This window comes from Lissotriton vulgaris, chromosome 10 (assembly GCF_964263255.1).
Source record: "Lissotriton vulgaris chromosome 10, aLisVul1.2, whole genome shotgun sequence".
Taxonomy (NCBI): Eukaryota; Metazoa; Chordata; class Amphibia; order Caudata; family Salamandridae; genus Lissotriton; species Lissotriton vulgaris.
In genome coordinates, this window is record NC_141698.1 from 506,316,492 (window position 1) to 506,337,673 (window position 21,182).

The 21,182-nt window shown below is 41.5% G+C and overlaps 1 protein-coding gene across 1 annotated transcript in view; it reads left to right on the top strand.

Annotated features, from left to right (window-relative positions):
- Positions 1 to 21,182, top strand: part of EMP2 (epithelial membrane protein 2) — a 111,330-nt gene that overhangs the window by 42,624 nt on the left and 47,524 nt on the right. The window contains exons 2-3 of the mRNA XM_086941362.1: positions 20,431 to 20,546; positions 20,864 to 20,963. Coding sequence (XP_086797488.1) covers positions 20,469 to 20,546; positions 20,864 to 20,963 — 178 coding nt within the window. The 5' untranslated portion in view covers positions 20,431 to 20,468. The remainder of the gene's footprint in view (positions 1 to 20,430; positions 20,547 to 20,863; positions 20,964 to 21,182) is intronic.

Sequence of the window (21,182 nt, forward strand, 5' to 3'; positions counted from 1 at the left end):
CCTTATGACCCAATTTTGTTTTGCATCGAAACTTAAAATCCACTGAACCTCCGGATTTCGGGCCGAGATTTTTTTTAAAACATAGAAATTTGTTGATAAAACCAAAGATATGTATAGACACTATCATACATATAAAATGGCTTTTAGACAATACTTTTTTCATTCAATGCTTTTCTGCATAACAAAGAACACAAAATGAGCATTGGCAAGTTCAAATTTTCATCAACCAACGCCATACTAATTGGCTTTTTCAATTCTTTTTTCTCATTCACACTCAATTTAAACCATGGTTTGCATTTGTATGAATCGCTAAAATGATGATTTAAACCTGTTTCAATGAGACAGGCTGCTATTCCTTTGGCTATTTGTAGAAGTGATGTACTACTTTGTAAAGAAATTATTTTACATAGAAAATGATTGTTTGCAACTGTTGTTCTCCAATAAAAATGGAATTCAGGAATTTAAATGTATTAGTACATGGTCACTCACTAGGACATCTTGACGTTGATTAATAGATGTGGATTTTCATCCCACCTAATGAAAATCATATAGACCTTAGAAAGATGAAAAGCTTAGTGAAAACATTAGTAATTGTGCCTGTGACTACACAGTCAAATTCAGATCCCGGAGCTGATGCATTAGTCCACTATGCGACCAGACCCAGCAGCCTTACTTAGTGAACAATCCAGGGACAGTAACTGTTCCACTTATATCCAACTCCGTTTCAACTGTGATATCAGGCACAATGACAAAACATGTATTTGTAAATCGCACGCTTACTGAGAAGGTTAACTTGAGACTGAATAACTGGTTTATTGTTCTCCTAGTGAATGGTATGCATGTTATCGACCCAGGTAGGATGAAAGGCTGATTGGACCTGCCACGATTTGAGCCTATGGTCATGAGTTCAAACAAATACTGCCAGTGGATGCATTAGCACACTGAGCCACCGGACCATGCTAATGTAAGAGCATGATGGAAACCTTAATATAGACACAATAGGATTATCCAAAATCAGAATTAGGGAATAAGATGTTAAACTGTAGGATAAGCTTCCACTTACTCTGCTGCCACTGTCACTGTGATTATAATCAGCAGGTTATGATTGTGCGAATATGGTAGCCCTAATACTTGCAATTTATTATTCCCACTCTCCATTCTGGTTTGAAAATATAATATACTGTCTTTTGGCACAGCTCTTGGCTGCTCAGCAGAAAGGATGACTTGGTTCAGTGACTGCTCCCATTGCTTCAGATTGTTGTTTATAGGTGATGATCTAATGCATGAGAACCCAGGGATCAACCTGGACTGAATGACTGATGCTCATAATGCAGCAGCACTAAGTCGTGCTGAGGTGATCTTCAAAGGGCGGATGGGTCTGCACAGCTTTACTCAACACCGCAGCAGCCACACCTTGTCATTAGCATCATTTCACTGCATCTCTACTGCTGAAAGTGACTATTAATGGCGTGAACATAATGATGTATACAGAATGCATGGTTTCTTAGTTCATCTTCCAGTGGTGTTACTAAACTTGATGGGTCCCTCTATAAAGTACATGGAGGCCCTCCCCCAGTGCTTAATTTGAGCCAGTGGTTTCCGGTGCTCAGCACCGGACTTAATTGTCAGCACTGGCGCTAGTGACAGCCTGCCACAAGGTGGTGCTGTTTGGCTAATTTAGAGATGACCACAACAACAGCTAATTATTGATGCAAAATACTTTAAAAATTACTATTACCTGCTGCCCAAGCCATTCTTATATCTTTGTGGGGCTGAAATAGACGTAATTGTCGCACTTTTAGGAGTATGATGTAAGTAGTTGTGTTGTTACTATCATTTCAGTATGGCAGGGGCAATGTGTGGTGCAAACTGCAGTGGCCTCCTTACAAGAACCCTTGCACTGCTCCCCCCAGACCCAGTCTGTGCGAAAAGGAAAAAAACATGTAAACAGAGACCTATCTAAACATGCTTACTTCATGATCTCATCTTTGCAGATATCATAAAATGGTCAGCCAGCTGGCACTATGAGATTTGGTTTCCCGTCTGAGACGGGAAACAAAGATAATATTTTCTGATTTTAGAAAAATATTTTTTTTAGTTTTTGTTTTGAATTGTTTGAACAATTCTGGATTGTTATTCGGCAATGATGGGATATGCCAGGGGACTTAAGTGTGATTTGCATCAAATTTTTTATGAATATTGTTGGTTTCTTCACATTCATTCTTATTTCAAGCTCTTTGAAAAACTGAAAAGCTGTAAACCTGTGAAATATAGGAGCATATGAATATATTATGGCCGGCCTTTGGCATGGGCAAGCTGGGCCATGGCTCAGGGTGCCAACATTTAGAGCGGCACACAAGATTGTCTGCATTAAAGTACTGCAAATAACAGTCTCCCTCCACTTCGGGCCAGCAATTCAGTTTAAACTTATTCTAAATATGTTTATGTCTGGCCTCGAGACAGCTTTAATGATTTTGCCAGCCTCCTGTTTTCTCCAAATATTAAGAATAAAAATATCTATATTCATAGAAGAGCATTGGTCTTTCCTTGGTCAGAGTTCATTCACATTTTCTTCCTCCTTCCACAACATACACCATGGGACGCCCACTTCATCGACTGTCTTGCTACACTGCGAGAGATGACACTTTGCTCTTACACATCTGCACATCTGCTTAGGAAATAGTTCACTTCAGTGTTGGGTCTAGTAGGCCAATCTCTGCATTCAGTTCTGCTTACTTTTCATGTTTCCGTTTAATTTAATTTTCCAATGGGTCATTGTTTACTTTTTTGCAAACATATGCATGTCACCTTTTATATGTGTAGTTTTTATTCCTTTTTTTACCATTTTTCTTTTAATGTACATTGCAGATGTCTGCAAAAAAGAAATTAATAAATAAAGAAAACCCACTCACAACATTAATGTTATAAATCACTCTAACCTCAAGCCAGTTCTCAAGTCACAGCCCGATCCCTCTGTCCTCACTCCACATCTGAAGTGCAAGCTCATCAATTGTAGATCAGCTGTGAAACATGCCACAGACATTGCTGATCTCATCCTGGCTCGGGATCTTGACATCCTTATACTTACTGAAACCTGACTAAAGGACTCCTCTGGTCTGATCCTTGATATACTAGTCCCCCCGAACCATAACATCATTATGCTGAACAGAGCTGACAGACCTGGTGGTGGGATTGCACATATATACCAGAATAGTGTCATTGTTAAACAATCCCGCTTTGATGCAGGCTCCATCTGCGAATACCTCTGCATTGACGTCACCAGCAACAGCAGGCCAGTTTGCAAATTGCACATGTTTTACCATCTGACAGGAGTCAACCTCCCCTTCATGGAAGATGTCATGGAAATCATTACCTCAAATGCGGGACATCCTCATCCCCAAATCTTCCTCGGAGACTTCAACCTTCACTGAAATTACTTGAAAGACCCGGCAGTGATCACTCTCAAAACCTTCCTTGTGGACCTCAGCCTATTTCAAATATGTGATAGTCCTACACACCCTAGGCCCGATCCTGGACCTTAATATATCTAAACCAAATGCTATTCAATTGGTTTCGATTGCCCTGTGTGACTGGTCTGATCATCACTAAATCTCCTTCCACATCATCGAACCCTGGTCCAGGAAAAGATCACAAGACAAGATTCCCGAGCTCTGGACATGATCTCTTTGAAACTCAAACATGGATGACCTGATCGACATCAGCAAGAACACCTTGCTGCCTACTACTGACATGTCTGAGGTACAGGACCTCACGGAACACCTTACTGCCTCCTACTGATATGTCCGAGGTACAGGACCTCACAGAACATTACAATAGCTCTATACTGAGTATCCTATACTCCGTTGTCTCCTACAACTGAAAAGACAGTCCTCCAAAGACTCCAAACCTTGGTTCAACGATTGCTTAAATTCAGAGAGACGCAATCTTAGACTTGCTGAACGATCCTAGAGAGGATCTCCATCCCCGAAACTCCTCATGCTCCTGAGAACTAGAAGAAGCTCTTACAACAAACATATCAAGAGGGCAAAATTTTACTTTTTCAGAAGCCAACTAGATAATGCTAGAAACAGACCGAAAAAACTTTTTGAACTGATCAAACTCGTATGCAACTATCTTCCCACTCTTCTGTAATCACAGGCGCCTATGCAGCCAACTTGTGAAGTGTTTGCCTCTTTCTTCCTTGAAAAAACTATTAAGATTGAAAATGATCTATGAGCTCTACAAAGCAAACAACCTATTTTCCTTCACCCAACTAACCCTACTTCCCCTCCTCCACCTCATCCTCTGCCCGCCATTGTTCCGTCATCCAAAACTATCTCCTGCTGGACCCAACCCACCCCACTCCAGCCTCTACCTGACATAGGAGTTCCTCCAAAAATAATGCCTTCTGGAGCCAATTCACTCCCTATGATGAATGCTCTATTCTCAACTTGCTTACTACTCTGAAACCCTCTATCCACTTCAGTGACCATTTTCCCTCAAGCTTCTTCAATGAGATGTAAGGGTCCTTAGTCCCCCTCTCGACCAAAATAGTAAATGCCTCCCTACATCAAGGTATGATTCCTGACTGAAGGCATGGCAGGTTTCGCCCAATCTCAAAAAACCCACAGCTGACCAAGAGGACTTTAATAACTTTCGTCCTATCACTAGCATCCCAACTCTAGCGCAGCTCCTTGAGAAATGGGTTCATATACAACTATGTAACCACATTGATCAATTCCAGCTCTTAGATCAATTCCAATTTGGTTTTTGCCAGGGCCATTGCACTGAAACGGCTATTACTCATTTAGTAGATGATGCCCTAAAAATGATCGATCGGAATGAAACTTGCCTTCTAATCCTCCTTGACACTTATCTTCAGCATTTGATACGGGCAAGCATGATAACCTCCTTGACTTACTAGAACGAAGGATGGGTCTCTCTGGCCAAGTTATAAACTGGTTTGCCTCCTTTCTCAACAATAGAACACAAATATTTAAAGTCAATCACTCCCTTTCCAACTCCCTGCCATACTCTCTTGGGGTTCCTCAGGGATCTTCTCTCTCTCCACCCTCTTCAATGTGTTCATGGAGCCTCTAACGGTTTTACTCAATTCTTCCAACATTCAGTATCGCATATATGCCGCCGATGACACCCAACTTTACCTGAAAATCTCTTTCCCAGACAACATCAATTCGCTGAACGCTACTCTTTTCAAAACTCAACACTGGCTGATTACCCAACATCTTATGCTCAACTCCTCCAAAATGGAATTCCTCCTGATAGCACCATCCAAAAAGACGGCCATCATCACTGTGTACTTGAAACACTTAACTGCTCTCAACTGTCCCCCTCACATTATTGTCTCTGCTAGGTCTTTTGGAATTATACTTGACAAGTCATTGACCATGCAGGACCACATTAGCTCAGCCACCAAAGAGGCCAACTTCCACATGAGTATTCTAAGAAAGATAAAACCCTTCCTCCCCACGGATGACTTCAGGTCTGCTGTTCAAGCTCTAGTAATCTTCAGGCTAGATTATGGTTGTGCAACTCTATATGGGCTACCCAGGTACCAGTTGGCTCCACTCACGGCTACCCTGAATTCAGCTGCAAGGCTCATCACTGGTTCCAGAAGAAATAGCCACATCACGTCGATACTGAAATCCTTAAACTGGCTACCTTTTGAGGCTAAGATTGACCTCAAGATTGCGTGCATGGCGCACAATGTCCTTCACTTTAACACCCCGATGTACCTAGCCCAAAAGCTGGAACTCTCTGGTGGGAGCCGATCTTCTAGGAGTTCCAGCACTCTGCTGCTGAAACCCAAAAACCTCCAAAAAAAGAAAAAAAACTTATAACCCTCTCAACCCCTGCTACAACTCACCAATAACCTCCCTTGTTACCTTCCATCAACAACTTGGGAACCAGCTTGAAGGGGCTGAGCTATGGGTAATTCAGGTAATCTGTGTTTGGAGGTCAGTCACTACTTTCAAGTAACCAACTAGGAACTGACTTGTTAACCCAAAAGGATTGCCCTGCTGTCTCATTTTATTCACTAGCATCAGCGGTGGGGGAAAGGGGGGGCGACATATTTCTTTCTGCAGAAGATGCTATGCGAACAAAGGCCAGCTCTGGACAGAAATATGATTTGAACAGAATTTGATATATGGAGCACATACTATATTGTGTGTATCCAATTATTGTACTAATAAGCGGCCTTGTTCATGTATATTCTTAGAGCACTAGCCACTGCTTTCTGTTTGAAAGTGTTTTATGTCTTTTTTGGGGATCTGTACGATGGGGACCCTCCGACGCTCTACCAGTTACTCTACGCGCCTTGATGAATCTTTGAAAGAGCTTCTGAAGGTTCTTTTTAAAATATTAGGCACTTTTTTTAACCAAATTTTGAGGAAATTTGGTCAGGGGACTTATTGGAAGCAACCTTGTTGATAATGTGAGTAATTTGTTTAGGTAATTCCAATGTATATATTGTTTCTGTCTTAGATTATGGGTAATTTAATGTTATTTGTGTAGATGTAAATTTCTAAATAGTGAGCTTGAGGAGGAAGGATAGTCCTGAACTGCATAGGTGAGAATAATGTTGTAAGCATGTCTCCATCTTACATTAGAATATCAGCATTAGTAGACTGGAAAAGCTGGTGCAGATAATGGATTTTTAATAAATTGCCAATAAACAGCTGAATTTGTCACGCAAAGGCCTTTTAAAAAAAAAACAGGCTTAGTATATTCATATCTTAGGTTTTTTAATTTGTGAAGATGAGATTTGGAGGACATTTGAAATGGATCAGTGATACGTACATATTTTAATAGTTCCTTGATTTTATGGTTTTTGATCCTGTTTTCTGGGTACATTTTAATATGGATGTACTTCTAATGGAGGCCTCCATGGCATCCCTGGGCAAGGACTAGGAGCTGCTGTCACTTTGATTTTGAATATCCTGGTGAAGATACTTGTCATCCCTCTGCAGATTCACTTAGTTATCAATAGACCCCAAGGTTTTTCACAACAATTGGTATTAGTATTGGTCTTGGGTTCACTTATGTCAGGCCAGAGGTTTATGCAAGAATTGTCTGAAATGCAGATTAGTTCTATGAAAAATGCATCAGTCTGACAGAGTTGTGAGGGATCAGTCAGGATTTATTCTACTCATATGCTTTATGGCATTGATGAAAGAAGCCAAAGAATGTGAAGCCCTGAGCAGCTGGATCATTGACTTTCATATGTACAGTAAGACAAGATGTCTACAAAAGGAGAAAAAAGACTTGTGCACTTTAGTGGGCTGCATATATGTCAAGATTATCAATCATAAATGGTGCAGAGTACTGCGTTAATGCTTCCCTTATCACAAGATTCCTATATGTTGGGATTCATATTAGTGTTTCCCAATGTTAATCCAGATGTTCACTGAATCATCTGTGGGCCAAGTAGAATTAGATTCAAAATAGTGTTCCCTGCAACTGTAAATGTATAATAATAATAATAAGAATCCACATTTGTAAAGCGCAAACAATCACCCGTAAGGGTCTCTAGGCGCTGGGGCCATCGGGAAGATTAAGCAAGCTATTGCCCAGAGTCACATGGTGCTGGGCTAACCTGCTGCTGGAGCCGGGGGATCGAACCGTGATCCCCAGATTTCAGCGTCAGTCACCCTGGCCGCAGAGAATGCACCTTAATATTGCTGCATTTGACAGTAAGTGCTACCGATCCATTTGCCCTCTGGCTTCGAAGTAAAGTTCTGTCAACCTACTCTTCTTGTAGTATTTAAATTTTTCTCACTTTAATTCTTAATACTGACAGCAGTACACAATTACATTTTGCAGTTATAGTACGTAAGAGACCATACATCATCTATCTGGTGTTTAGGAGGGTTCTAGAGCTCTTTTATCTGCAACATGTTTAGATCATGCCCTTATGCATCCCTCTCATCCATTCTGGCCCAATAACAATATTGCCTTATAAAATTGTCTGATTCTTGGTTTCACATTATGGCAGGCTTTTCTCTTTGCATAGTCCTGGTTTAGGATTATTTTATCCTCTTCCCAAATGACTTAGTGTTTCTTCTGGGCCATGAAAAGTTCACGTTGACTTTAAAAATATCTCAGCAGTTTGAAAATTATGGCTAGGATATTTACTCCCTTTAACCATGTGGTTTTCACCATGATCTATCTTCTCAATTAAATGGCACTTGCATTTCTCAAAAATAACTCCTTGCAAATGTTTCCATCCATCTTTCTGTCTACTTTGAAACCCAGAATTCTTTTCTCCTCCTGTTCAAGCTCCCTAAATCAGTGATACTTTATTACATGTCATGTTTTTTTCCTGTTAAGCAAAGTTGTTGTGGGAAATGTGGACCAAATAAGTGTCATTTGGATTGCTGATTATTTTTTCAGTTTCTATTACAGATGGAATTGTTCTTCATTGTTGCCATATCAGTTGAAATCTGCTTTGTGTTGCTCTTAGCTGATGGTAAACTATGCTTTAAGATTTGCCTAACAAAAAATTGAAAATCCAGAAGACAAGATAACTGTATAATAAATTTACTGCTTGTGGTATTGACAGATATAATAAATGTACTTCTATTGGCATAGACATATATAATAAATATACTGCTATTAGCGTAAACATATAATCAGATAAATCCATTCTTGAAGAACGTAAAATAAGCCCATTTATTGGAGGTCGCAAAATACTACTCATTAATGTGAGTGAGGCAGGAGCTCTGGGAACTCCTGTAAAGACACGGATAGAGGCCTGTGGGGAGCAGCAGACCTTCACCCCTATTTCACATTCTCTGAAGGCTGTCATTTTTCTGTAAAACATCCCCTGTCACTTAAATGCATTGGGGCTGCTTTGAAAGGTAAATTTGGGACATGCACTGGGTTGACTAGGAATCAATCCGCAGGACCCCCCCTAATGCCAGCAGCAGTGGCCACATGCAGCTAAACAAGCCTTCTGGCCAAGGTGGCAGCTTCCCTTAAGGAATTTAAATGTGCACAACTGGTCAATCTGCAAATGTAAAGGGGGCTCGAAAGAGGTATTGGCTTTAATTGATTGAATCACCTGAAGATTCTTCATGACACAGATTCATTTATTTTGAGTGCTATTGCAAGGGAGTTACCAGCTGAACTGTGAAGTGTGTGCTTTTAAAGGACAGTTATCAACACAAAATTACGCTTTCTACAATCTAGGCATTACTAAAACCCATATTTTGGAAGCATTTTTTTATCTTAAACTTTTTTCACATTTTGAAGCAGCCTATCTAATACTGTATGTAATTACATATATTCACACTTATTTCTGTCACAGACTGGGACCTTCATTCATTCAAAAGATCTTTATTTCGGCATTGCGCCATGCGCCATGAGACTCTCTCGGGACGTGATATGCGCGCAATACAAGTGTCCAGACTAGACTAGACTATTGCGCCATAAAAGAAAACAGTAGTCAAAAGGCATTATGACATTGTAACAGTATAAATTCATCGTGAAGGAAGCAATTATAGCAGAATTAACGACACATAAGGGTTAACAGGTTACATAGGTATCAGCCGTCGTTTAAAAGAAATTAAAACTATAAATAGTATCATCTGACATTTAAGAACATATAAAAAGACGCGTTGTACCAAGAGCTAAGAATACAGGGCTCGTTCGATCAATAGCCTGCTCTTAAACCACATAGCAGCCAAGAATTTTAACACAGCAAATACAGTCACTCCAGTAGTGTCAGTCTTTAAAATTCTGAATGCCTGCATGCATCTTCGAAGGCCCAGGTTTTTACATAGGGGAACCAACCAGTAGTTCCTAGCCTTAGAATAACCGGGACAAAATAATAGGACATGAAACTCATTTTCAGTGGCAAAATTACAGGCTAGACAGTTGGACGGGGTAGAGAGTGACCACTTGCAAGTGAAGGCTCGGAGCGGCAAAACACTGTCTCCACTGCACGTATAATTTTTTTTACAGTAGAGGATAGATGTTATCTGAAAATTCCTCCTAGAGATAAGAATCTCAAACGAAAAGAAAAGAGGCTGTTCTGGAACCAGTATGAGGGTTGCTTTGTGAAGGGGTCAGAGTATCTGCACAAAGGACATTCGTGAGCTATGTCCGTGAAAGTTTAGTACACCCCTGTTCTGGATTGTACCAAAGCTCTGGAAGTTTTAACCTTATAAATTCTTTCTTTATATAAGCACCTTGTTGCACTATAAACATACACAAGTCACTATTCCCTACTACACCAATCAGGATTCAATTATGTGGCTCTCTGGCTTCAAACACAGTTCTTTGCAGTGCATTAACGCACACAAGTACTTTAATCCACGTTAGTGGATTTCCCACTGATTAACTTAACTTGTATGTATTTTCCATACATGCTACACATTATTTTATATGTATTTACCTGAAGGGAAAAGACCGAAAAAGTTGCACAATATTATGTTTTTTAGCCACACCTTTGACCCCAACCCCCTTTGCGCACAGCATCACAGTTCCCATACTTGTTTAAATGCTCTTCGACCACTGGCCGGCAACCACCTTTGTCAGGATGGAAGCCGTCCTTCTGGGAGAGCTTCCTCTTTGTCACTGTGTTGCAACATTCTTTCAGGTCTCGATACCTGATCTATGTGCCACGTAATGTGTTTTCTCTAAAAGGCAGTTCCGATTTGTACATTGTAACTAAAATGCCTAATTCATCTAGCACTGCAGTGGCTTTTTGAACTCTTCTTGTGCCTACTTGAAGATTACATAATTGGTGTATTGTATAGCCAGGAAGTCTGTGGAATTTGTGGAAGATTGTATTTAGTTTGGCCACCTTAACATGTATCAGGTCCCTATCATCAGATAAGATGTGCTCATCTAGTTATGACAAGTACCAGCGTAGAGGGCAATTCAGCAAAGCTCCCTTCCTAAAACAGAAAACAATCTGAGAGTATTCAGTGCTGAAATGGAGGCGTGGGCACCATTCCATTACTGGCCAGCACTCTTTATTGGAGGCGTGAGGTCAGAGTGGCATTGCTGTACTCACATATATGTGGTTGTGGTGTCTGGTTCCTTCTGTTATTATGTTGGAGGATAGACTGTTGGCTTAACTGACTACGCTAGCTGCTGGGAGGACTCGACCATAATAGGGCATGTTTGGAAGGCCGGTGAAGGGTTCATATTGGCACCGCAGGTGCCCTACTTTGGTGCCTCAGAATTGCAGTGTATTGGAGAGTCTGCTTCTGTGTTGCTGTTCTATAACCGCTCCCAGCCATTTCATCTTGTGTTCATTCTCCATGACGTCAGTCCCTGTCCTGCTAGCTTGCCTTACCAACGTCTGTCATTTACCCCATCTCTTGGTCATAAAACAGCTCCATTCAGCCAGTCATGTTCAAATGGCAGGCTCTGCCCCTTCCCCACTTTCAATCACTTGTTACCTCCCTGACACGTCCCATGTAGAATTCTTCACTTTCCATCAAAGAGGGGCCCTATCTTGGCTCTGATATTCCTGCTTTGAACCCTTTGCTTGTTGCCGTTGGTACCTCCATGTGAAGGCTCGCACTAGTCTTTCTCTATCTCACTCCCATGCTCAACCCTGCCTGTCAAGGCCGGATGTTTCTCCGAATGATGCAGAGATGCATTCTAATTCTCTGTCTTCTTCATCTCCTTTTACACTGTTGATTACGGTAGTCTCCAACTCTTCTGCTCTACCACCACCTTCTCCATTCCCTTGACGGGCAAGCAGCCTCATGCTCCCCCCTTGTTTTGGATCTCAGGATGGTAGCACAATGCCAAGATCAATTCTGCACCTCAGTTAGTGCAGTGACTACTTTCCACCAGGGACAGGCACTTTAACACTATCCAGTGACTTTCGAAAAGTGATGTGCGCTGTGTTGCTGTCCCATCTTTTTTGTAATCAATCTTAATGTTTAGTCTCCTTAACTTGGTTATGGTCCCTGAAGGTGCTGAGGGGATCCACTTCTCTAGGTATCTACACCCGTTGTACCTTTAATCCACCAGGCTCTTGTCTGCCGAACATCACCGGACAGGCCTGACTCTATCACACCAACTTCACCTCACTCTTATTGACTCATTGTGGCCTTCTTTCCTCCTGCCCCGCAAGACCATCAGACCCTCCATGATAGTTCTGCAAGGAGTGCTCAAAACCAGTGTGACTCAGGGCAAGCAAGTAATTGTGGCCACCAGGGGCCCTCAGCGCATCCTGCACTAACAAAAAATGATTTTTCTACCAAAGATGCCCTGGATACTTTTTCTGAATCTAGGTTAAAGGTTCAAAATTTAAAGTTAGAAAAGCCAAAAGTTCCAACCAAAATGTGAGAAACATCTAGTTCGAAATTAAATGCAGTCTGTGTAATTGGCAATTTTTTTGAAAACCTGAAGTTCAATTTGTTTTCCAGTATTAAAACAATATAATATGTTGTTTAAGGTGCTCACCCAGGCACGAAGGGACTCTAAACTGAACCACTACTCCGTAACCTTACGCCGACCACATTTACCACTAAATATAGTAAAGGACATTGGCCCTTATGTTTTAAAGGGCTTTTCCCATTCTGTGTCTACGTGTAAACCAGTTAATACAAATAGGCCATTGATCCCAATCCCAATTCTAACCCTCTCACAGCCTCTGTTTATCGAGGTGGGCAGGCTGTTTTATTCTGAAAGAGTCCAAGCAAACCCAAAGTCCCAGATTTTAGGAGAGTTGTGTGAAAAACTGTAATTTGACTGGATTCCTTGGCTCTGTTTCTTTTCTAAAACCATGGCAACCCCATGTGTTGATGAATATCCTGTTTGGCAAGAGGCCAGCCAAGCCTTCAGCTGAGAGCTGTGATAGTACAGCGTGCCCCACAGCTGTATGTCCCCTTGTTGCCTCCTGTGACTGTCCTCATCTTGGGTATGAAAGAATGGGGTGGAGAACGTCTTTTCAAACATGTTGAGAGGATGTTTTGGTTAGTTTTTAAAAATGTAGCTACTTTGCTCGGTTATGGAGGAGATGGCTCGCTTTTTGAAACGGAAGTACTTTAAGAGTTAGTTAAAATAGCACTTCGAATTAGGAAAAGCTTTGTATTCTTTGAGTAAATCAGTTCTTTGATTTCAAGGGTAGATAAAGGCACAACACCCTCCACTGTGGCTCTCGGGTTACCTCAGAGAGCCGCAGCGGGAAGGCCACGTCACGTGAAGCATTGAAGGCACACGGCAGGTGTCGTCACATCCGCGTGCGTGACACTGTTGAAGTGGATGAGTAGGTTTGCAATTGTTCAGTCACTAATATGGAGCTGGCTGTTCCTGGAGAGTTTCCAAGATTGAGGTTGGTGAAACGGAAAAACGAGCATTTTGTTTTTCTTTTTCTCTTGTTCCAAATCTAGGCAGGATGTTGGTAGATGAGTTGAATAGAGCAGGGTAGGGCCAGTGGTCTAAAGCTTGAGGGTAACCCTTCAGAGTGCCCCCAACTCTTCAGGGTGTCCCCCAATCCTTTAAGCCCCCCCCAAGAAGGCTAAAGTCAATGGATATCTCTGAGATATGGGAGACTAAAAAGGCCACCTTATCACATTTTGCAGGGGGGGGCATCATTTTGCATTACTCCACTGGTAAAGGCTTGACGTGCAAATCCGTTTCATGACTGCCTCGCAAAGTGACAGGCTTTGGGACCACTGGAATGCAGGTTGCAATACACCAAAGGGACGCTGTGAGTGGGCAATGGCTTTCGGGATCGCATTAACACTTTGTGACTCCTTTCCATTGAGAAGGAGGAGAAAGAGACATGAGAGGGGAGCCACCTGATTCCATTTGAATAGGAATGCCGGGGCGTGTTAATCAAGTTTTGGCGTCACCGTTGCGCCACATACGCAAGGGTGACTTCAAACCTAGATGAAATTTATCAAGCCACACAAGGCACGGAATGTGCTGCTTTATGCCTTATAATTAAGGCTCCTTGTTTTCCGTTTTTACTGATTTTTACAGATAAATACAGAAAGAAAACCATTCATTTTCTTGTCTGTATTTATTTTTAAATGTGGATAAAAACGGAAATGGGGGGGCTTTTTGAGTGATTTTAAATACACTTTGCCATGACTGCCAGGCCACTAACTGTGTGGCTTGATAGGTAATCGGGTTAAAAAAAAAAGAATTTTAGTAAAGAGACTTAAACAGCAGTACATATGCATAAGGCTGGTACTGAAATGTGCATATTTCCATACACGTGCATTGATTTATCTTCTGTTGGTGTTCATTTCACTGAAACCTGGCAGGCATTCAAGCATGGCTGCATATTTATTGGTTAAATAAATGTGGAAATATTCCATTTTCATCTTTACTTTTTTCACAAACCCATAATAAATATTGATAAATACAGATAAAGATGACAAAAAATATATATGGATAAATTCAGACAGAAATGTCAAAAAATAAATACCATAAAACCCGGAGCCCTACTTATAATTTACTTTTCTTGCCACATAATTTATTCAACCCTGCTGCATAATTTGGTCCGTCATTGTCACATTATTCTGGTTCCCGTGCTTATAATAAAGAAAACTTACCTTTACAAGTATAAAACAGATTTGATTACAGAAGATGCAGCAGAAACCTATTCTGTTGATAAACATTGACAATGTCAATAATATGGATTTCTGTGTAGTGAAAAGCTTTTCTGTGTTCATACAGCTAAATACATAAGCGGACGCGGGGGATAAGAGGGAGAGAGGGACGATAAAGAAAATATAGGGAGGGTGTATGAGGAGAGGAATAATGGTACTGAAGCACAGGGATGATAGAGTAGGGGCTACAAGATGAGGGGGGGGTAACCTAGTTGCAGCCTTGGTAGATTTATAAGGGGGTTCAGAAAGGCAAATGTTACATGAGTGGCGCAGAAGAGGGCTTCCACAGCTTCAAAGAGACAAAATGCAGGTGAAGTTGGTAAGGGGTTTTGGGTTCCTTGACAGAGAGAAATGGTGTAGGAGAAAAGACATTTCTGCCAGGTTGGGATGGGGGGTCCCCGAGTGCCATTCTTGAGGGATGGAAAGGTAGACAGTGACATCTTAAGGAGTATGGGGGCCCTGGGCCAAACCTATTTTCAGGGTCCCTATTCATAAAGGTTTACATTTATGATTCAATTTCAGGTCTTTCATGCCCTCTTTGGCCAGGTCACTGGCAGTGCACAGGCGCATTCCTCCAAAATCTAAATGTTTTGCGACTAATATTTAGGGATTTTGGTGTGTGTTTTCAATACTGCAACACAGCAGCAACTCACTAATGTTGCTGCAAATAATCTCTGTGACGCCCTCCCGTTTCTTATATTTTAGGTCCTAGTGTGATCTAAAATAAACTATTTTTATAGATTTTGCATGAAACATATACTTTTTTCTGCAAAATGTCTGTAATAGACTCTCACACATGGCTCAGCTCAAAAATATATTAAGAGAAAACGGTATTTAAAATAATCTGTTTATGAATAATTCAAGTTCATCAGTGCAAGACTCTCTGCAGAACAGAGCTGGATGTATCGGGCCCTGAAAGGCTAGGGCCTTGGGCCAGAGCCCACTTTGCCTATGTCTTACAAGGTCTCAGCAGGCAGATGGTGAGAACCTGGGCTCCCCTGCTCCTGAGTCATTCCTATTTAGGGTAAGGTGAGTATGTCTAGGGAGAAGTCACAATAAATAAAAAAACAAATGCTATGAAGATAGAAAAACAGGGTGCAACTTTCTGTTGACATGCATTGTTCATTGCTGGTTTCAACATGACACTAACTGTGGAATGCTGATCTATGGTTTCTCCCATTGGACTGAGGTCAGTATCAGTGAAACTGACGACTTGAGGTTCACCTTTCTACCTTGTACTGCCATCGTGCTCAATTACACGTACTCCTTTTGGAATAATTGCCTCTTGCTGGTGGACCCAACAAGGCTGCACACTTATGTTCATGTCCTAGGCCAGCGGTTCTTAACCTTTTGACTTCTTTGGACTCCCACTGAACCACAACCACAAGCTGCAGACCTCAGCCTAAATAATTTCTATAATTTGAACCTGAAAACAATTCACAAAAATATAGAAATAAGAATATACATTAAACAAATACAGCACTAAGAGGATCTTTTGAGGTTAAGCTGTAAATGAATACCCAATAAATAACTAGATAAATACACAACCTATTAACTATTTAATTTAATTCCCAAACAAAAATTATATAAAAACCGAAATTTTAATTTCATTGGGACGGTTTGAACTTTTTAAAATGAGCTTTTATTTCTAAATGACGAAGATATATGCTAGATTCTTGTCTATCACTTTGAGCCAGATTTATCAAAGTGTCACCCAATGCAGATCAGTAGCCAAAAATTCTGTGCTGCTTTCTGTTAGATGGAGGGAGCAGGAGAGTGCCATATCTGCAGAGATATGGCATTCTTCTCCCCTTGCCCTAGTGCTGGTGCAGAATTGGGCTGCAGTACGCCACACACATACCTTTGCACGTAGTGAAAGGTTGTGTGTGTGTGTGTGTGTGAGTCTCCCATAGGTTTTGTACTGGAAGGGTTCCCATCTAATACAAAATACTTTAGCTAGACAAGTTTTAAAACTTTCTTACTTTGTATGTGTGCAGTACAGTGCAGCACACATGCAAAGTCAGAAAAGAAAATAGAAATTGAAAGTTTCTCTTTTTAACGTCTGCTTTAAAAAGGCGTTCATTTTTTACGCAAAATCCTGTCTCTGTTTTTTGGTAGATAGGATGTTCTTTTTTTTTGGCACGTATTAATGCTTCAGCTGGGACGACCTATCATCCATACTGGATTTGGTTTGCTGTACTTGTGCTGTTCCCGAAAATCCACTTAAGGATACAAACTTAATTCTTAGCCTCCAATTTCAGATGCCTTTCTATTTTCAGAGTGTTTTGAAATTTTCGATTTTGCTTATTTTGTATATACTCTATTAATCTGCTAATATTATTTAATTTTCTAAGCAATTGTGGACCACAGATTAAGAACTGCTGTCCTAGTGTGCGTTGAGGTGCAGATTAAAAAGGCCAAGTGAGAAGTAGCTGCATAGACACCTTGTAGCGAGCTATTGGGTTGTGCTTCATCCATCCCATACAGTGTTGAAGATGCGTTAAGTAAATGCAATGTTACCTTCTGTGAGGTACCCCTGCAGGGTTTGTGACATGGGTGGTGTATAAAGCCTACTCTTTGCCTCACTTTTTGGGGTTCTTTACAGGCGCTGCCTGTTCCATGATTCTCCCAAAGATGACTTAAGGCTGCAGGGAAGGACTACTACCACAGCTCATCCTCATTCATTCTATGTCACTGGATAGGCAATGTCTACCATTACACCAGGATCTGAGAGGCAATATCTAGTCTGTGCCTGCTGTATACAGCTCTGTGCTCCCCTAAATATCCTGTCTCAGATTTCGCCCAAACTATTAATTTAACTGCACTCCAGACGCTTCTTGAAAGATGGCTTCAGTGGTATAGCTAGAGCTTTGGCCACCCTGGGAGATCCCTGAGTTTGCCGCCCAGTGGTACCCAGGCCAGGTAAGAGCAGGGGTGGAGGTCACAAATGACAACGAGCAAGGGGGTGGGAAGGCAACAGACAATGAGGGAGAATACAATTAAAAAAAAGAAAACTTAGCTTGTGCTCACCGCCACTCCCTAGCTGCGCCACTGGATGGCTTCCTGCTTTACACTTCTCCCTCCAGCCTTGTCACCTAGAAAGCACTTGTAATTGCCTAACTGATCTAATGTCTGTGTATAACAAACATTTGTAAGGCCAATAGGTGCCGCCTATGCAAGAGCTTGTGGCTTTGGCACTGTGTTTTAGCCATGTTGTACACTATTGTGGCTGCTGTTCAGCATGGCTACAAGGTAGGGGCCTAGAGTAGAGTGGCATGGAGTGGAGTGGATTGGTGTAGAGTGGAGTAGAATGGCAGAGAGTGTCCTGGAATGGCCTACATTGTTGTAGAGTGGTGTAGAGGGTCGGGGACTAGCATGGAGTGGAGTGTTGTGAAATGGCTTAGAGTGTCATGGAGTGGTGTAGAGGGTCTTGGACTAGCATAGAGTGGAGTGGCTTAGAGTGGAGTGGCTTAGAGTGAAGTGGAGTGGCGTAGAGGTGAGTGGCGTTGAGGTGAGTGGAGTAGAGTTGAGGGACATAGAGGTGAGGGACGTAGAGTTGAGTAGAGAGTCACAGTATAGATGGAGTAGTGTGCTGTAGAGTGCCATGGAGTGGAGGGTTGTAGAGTGGAAGGAGGAAGAGTGGAGAAGAGTGTTGTTGAGTGGAGTGGTAGAATAGTGTAGAGCAGTGTAGAGTGGCAAACGCAAAGTGTCGTAGAGTGGAGTCTTGTAGAGTGGAGTGGAGTGTCGTAGAGTGGTGTGGCATAGAGTGGGGTGGAATGGAGGGTTGTAGGGTGGAGTGTCATGGAGTGGAGTAGAACATCACAGAGTGGAGTAGAGTGTCATGGAGTCAAGGGAGTAGAGTGTATGGGTGTAGAGTGTTGTGGTTTAGAGTGGAGTAAAATAGAGTCAAGTGGAGTGGCGTAGAGTGGCGTGGAGTGGAGTATCATAGAGTGGAGAAGAGTGTCATCAGCCTCATACACATTCATTTAAGTCCTTGCCTGCATAAAGACAATATCTATATGTCATTTTACTTTCTTTATTTGTTTCCCTATCATTTGTAGACACAACCCTTTGGAAAACGTTTGAGCTGTTTAGTTGGCACTGCATCCATTTCTAGTCGAGGTTTTATGAATGTCAAGACACTTGGCAAGCACGACTTTGTGGATTTTGGAAAAGAATATTGCGTTAGCTTCAAGCTGTAAATTCCCATGCGCCTGCCAGATTATTTGACCTCTGTCAAAATAAATGAATTTATCATATGCTAGGAAATTCTTTATTCGTGTGTATGAAAATGTTCCATGAAACAGATACTCCGACTTTTAAAAAAAAGCAAAAAGATCATGAACTGCAATTTCAGCACAAGACAACCTCTTCCATTCTCACACGCTCCCACAAATACAATGCAGGGAGATCACTTAAGTTTAACAGCTGCTACCCACTCTGTTGCAACTTACAACCCTTCTGGGTTACTTTGCACCCTTGTTATAACTGATATAACTTTTGATTGTTTTAAAGTTAGTATTCTTTTGGATTACCATATTAAATATTGGAGCAATAAAGATTGCTTAGTGTCTTGTCATGGAGAAACCAAAACTAGGGGATATCACTTCCTGTCATGTAGTTGTATTAAAGGACACGTGAGGGGACTTTCGCTAAATATACATTTATGTCAGTGCTGCAACTGGAATTCGTCGACTGGATTATTTATTTTTCTGACCAATAATTGTTTTGAATCAGTACCCTGCTTTTATATTTCTACCGATTCCAGCGGAGATGCGTTTCATGCTTGTTATATTCCTTTACTTGTCAAAAATGTACTCAAAAGAAGACTTTAGCCACAAGCCCAATCGGGTGGTACAATGTGTGTGAGACGAAGAGGCATGAAAGAGCATTCTTCATTTCTTCTAAAAGTGAATGCATACAAATTTGCTTTTATACCGGTTTGGAAGAGAATTAAAAACTGTGGGGCAGATTTATGTTAACTGGCGTATCCCGAGGGATGCGCCAGTTAACGTGCGCCACAGTGCGCCACAGCTACGCCACCCATGGTGCGCCGCATTTATAATGCGGCGCACCATGGTGCAAAAACGGCACAGATGCGTGACGCATCTGTGCCGGAAATGTAGCGCATTGCTGGAGTTGCGTCGCAAGCGCGACGCAGCTCCAGCAAGGCTCGGGGGTGCCCCATTCTACTAATGCTGCATCAAGACCTACGCCTGCTTCAAGCAGGCGCAGGGTTTTGACGCAGCATTGCCCTGAAAGTGACTGAGTGAAATCTCATAGATTTCACTCAGCCACTTTCAGGAGGCGTTCCTGCGCAGGAACGCCCCCCCCCCCCAGCGCAGGTACGCCTCCTTATGGCGCAGTGCTTGACAACGTGACGCATCTCCTAGATGCGTCACGTTCTAAATAGGGCGCATTGTTTGCGCCGCAATTGCGTCAAATAAAGTGACGCAATTGCGGCGCAAAGAGGCGCAACACCCTCATAAATCTGCCCCTGTAACACCACTAAAGCAAGGTAACCGGAAGGGCCAAGTGGCAGGCCATCAAGGCAACGAGCATAAGACGTCATTGGTTAAACTTAGATCTCAGGTTTTGAAATCAATTAAAATTGTGGATTTTGTACGCAACCTATTTGTCTAGGCAAAATGAGGGAATGCTTTCTAATGGTTGATTTTCCATATCTTTGTGAAGCAGACAGCACTATGCAAATCAATATGCCTCCGTGTTTTTGAGGCGTATATACATTTGTTAAATTATTGATTGAATATTAAACGCATCCGTTTTTTTACAATATTTTGCTCAATTTGTTTTGCAGATCCAACTTTATCATAGTCTGATTTGCATACTAGCAAGATGTTGATTATTTTGGCGTTCATCATCGTCTTTCATCTAACAGCTGCAGTGCTGCTGTTCATCTCCACGATTCAAAATGTGAGTTCAGATTACACCTGTGCATGCGCATACATTTTTGCCTAAATCCGAATGATCATATTGTTGTAAAAGGTTGTGTGAAAATATCAAAGTGTAAAATTTTATTTTTGAAGTTACTTGACATTTTGCAGGTTTGGTTTCTGATTCCGCTGCATTCCTTGAAGTTTTACATTCCTTTGCTATGCTACTTGCTCCACCTCAGTTGTGACAGTTGTTCAGCATATTCAAACGTGTCAAGTAATATCTGCGTGTTCTGAAGCTGTTATACCATGATGTTTATATGTTTTTAACAAACAATGGGCACACTTGTTTTACAGGTATGGTGGATCGGAAAAGATTTTACAACAGATATCTGGCAAGCCTGTCTAAATATCTCAACAACCACCAATTGTACAGAAATTGGAAACAACATTTCGCGTAAGTATCAATGGTGAAGTCATTCGTTTATAACCTGATAAGATAGTTCTCAACTTAATACTGCATTCAAGGTGTTTGACATAATAATTTTGGTTGTCCACTGAGAGCAGCACCAATGTGTATTATTAGCATAAGTCTGTCTCCAAAAAATAGTATTTCATAGTTTTATTATTTATATAGTCCTTGCTATAACTCTTCTAAGTCCCAACACTCTTTGTG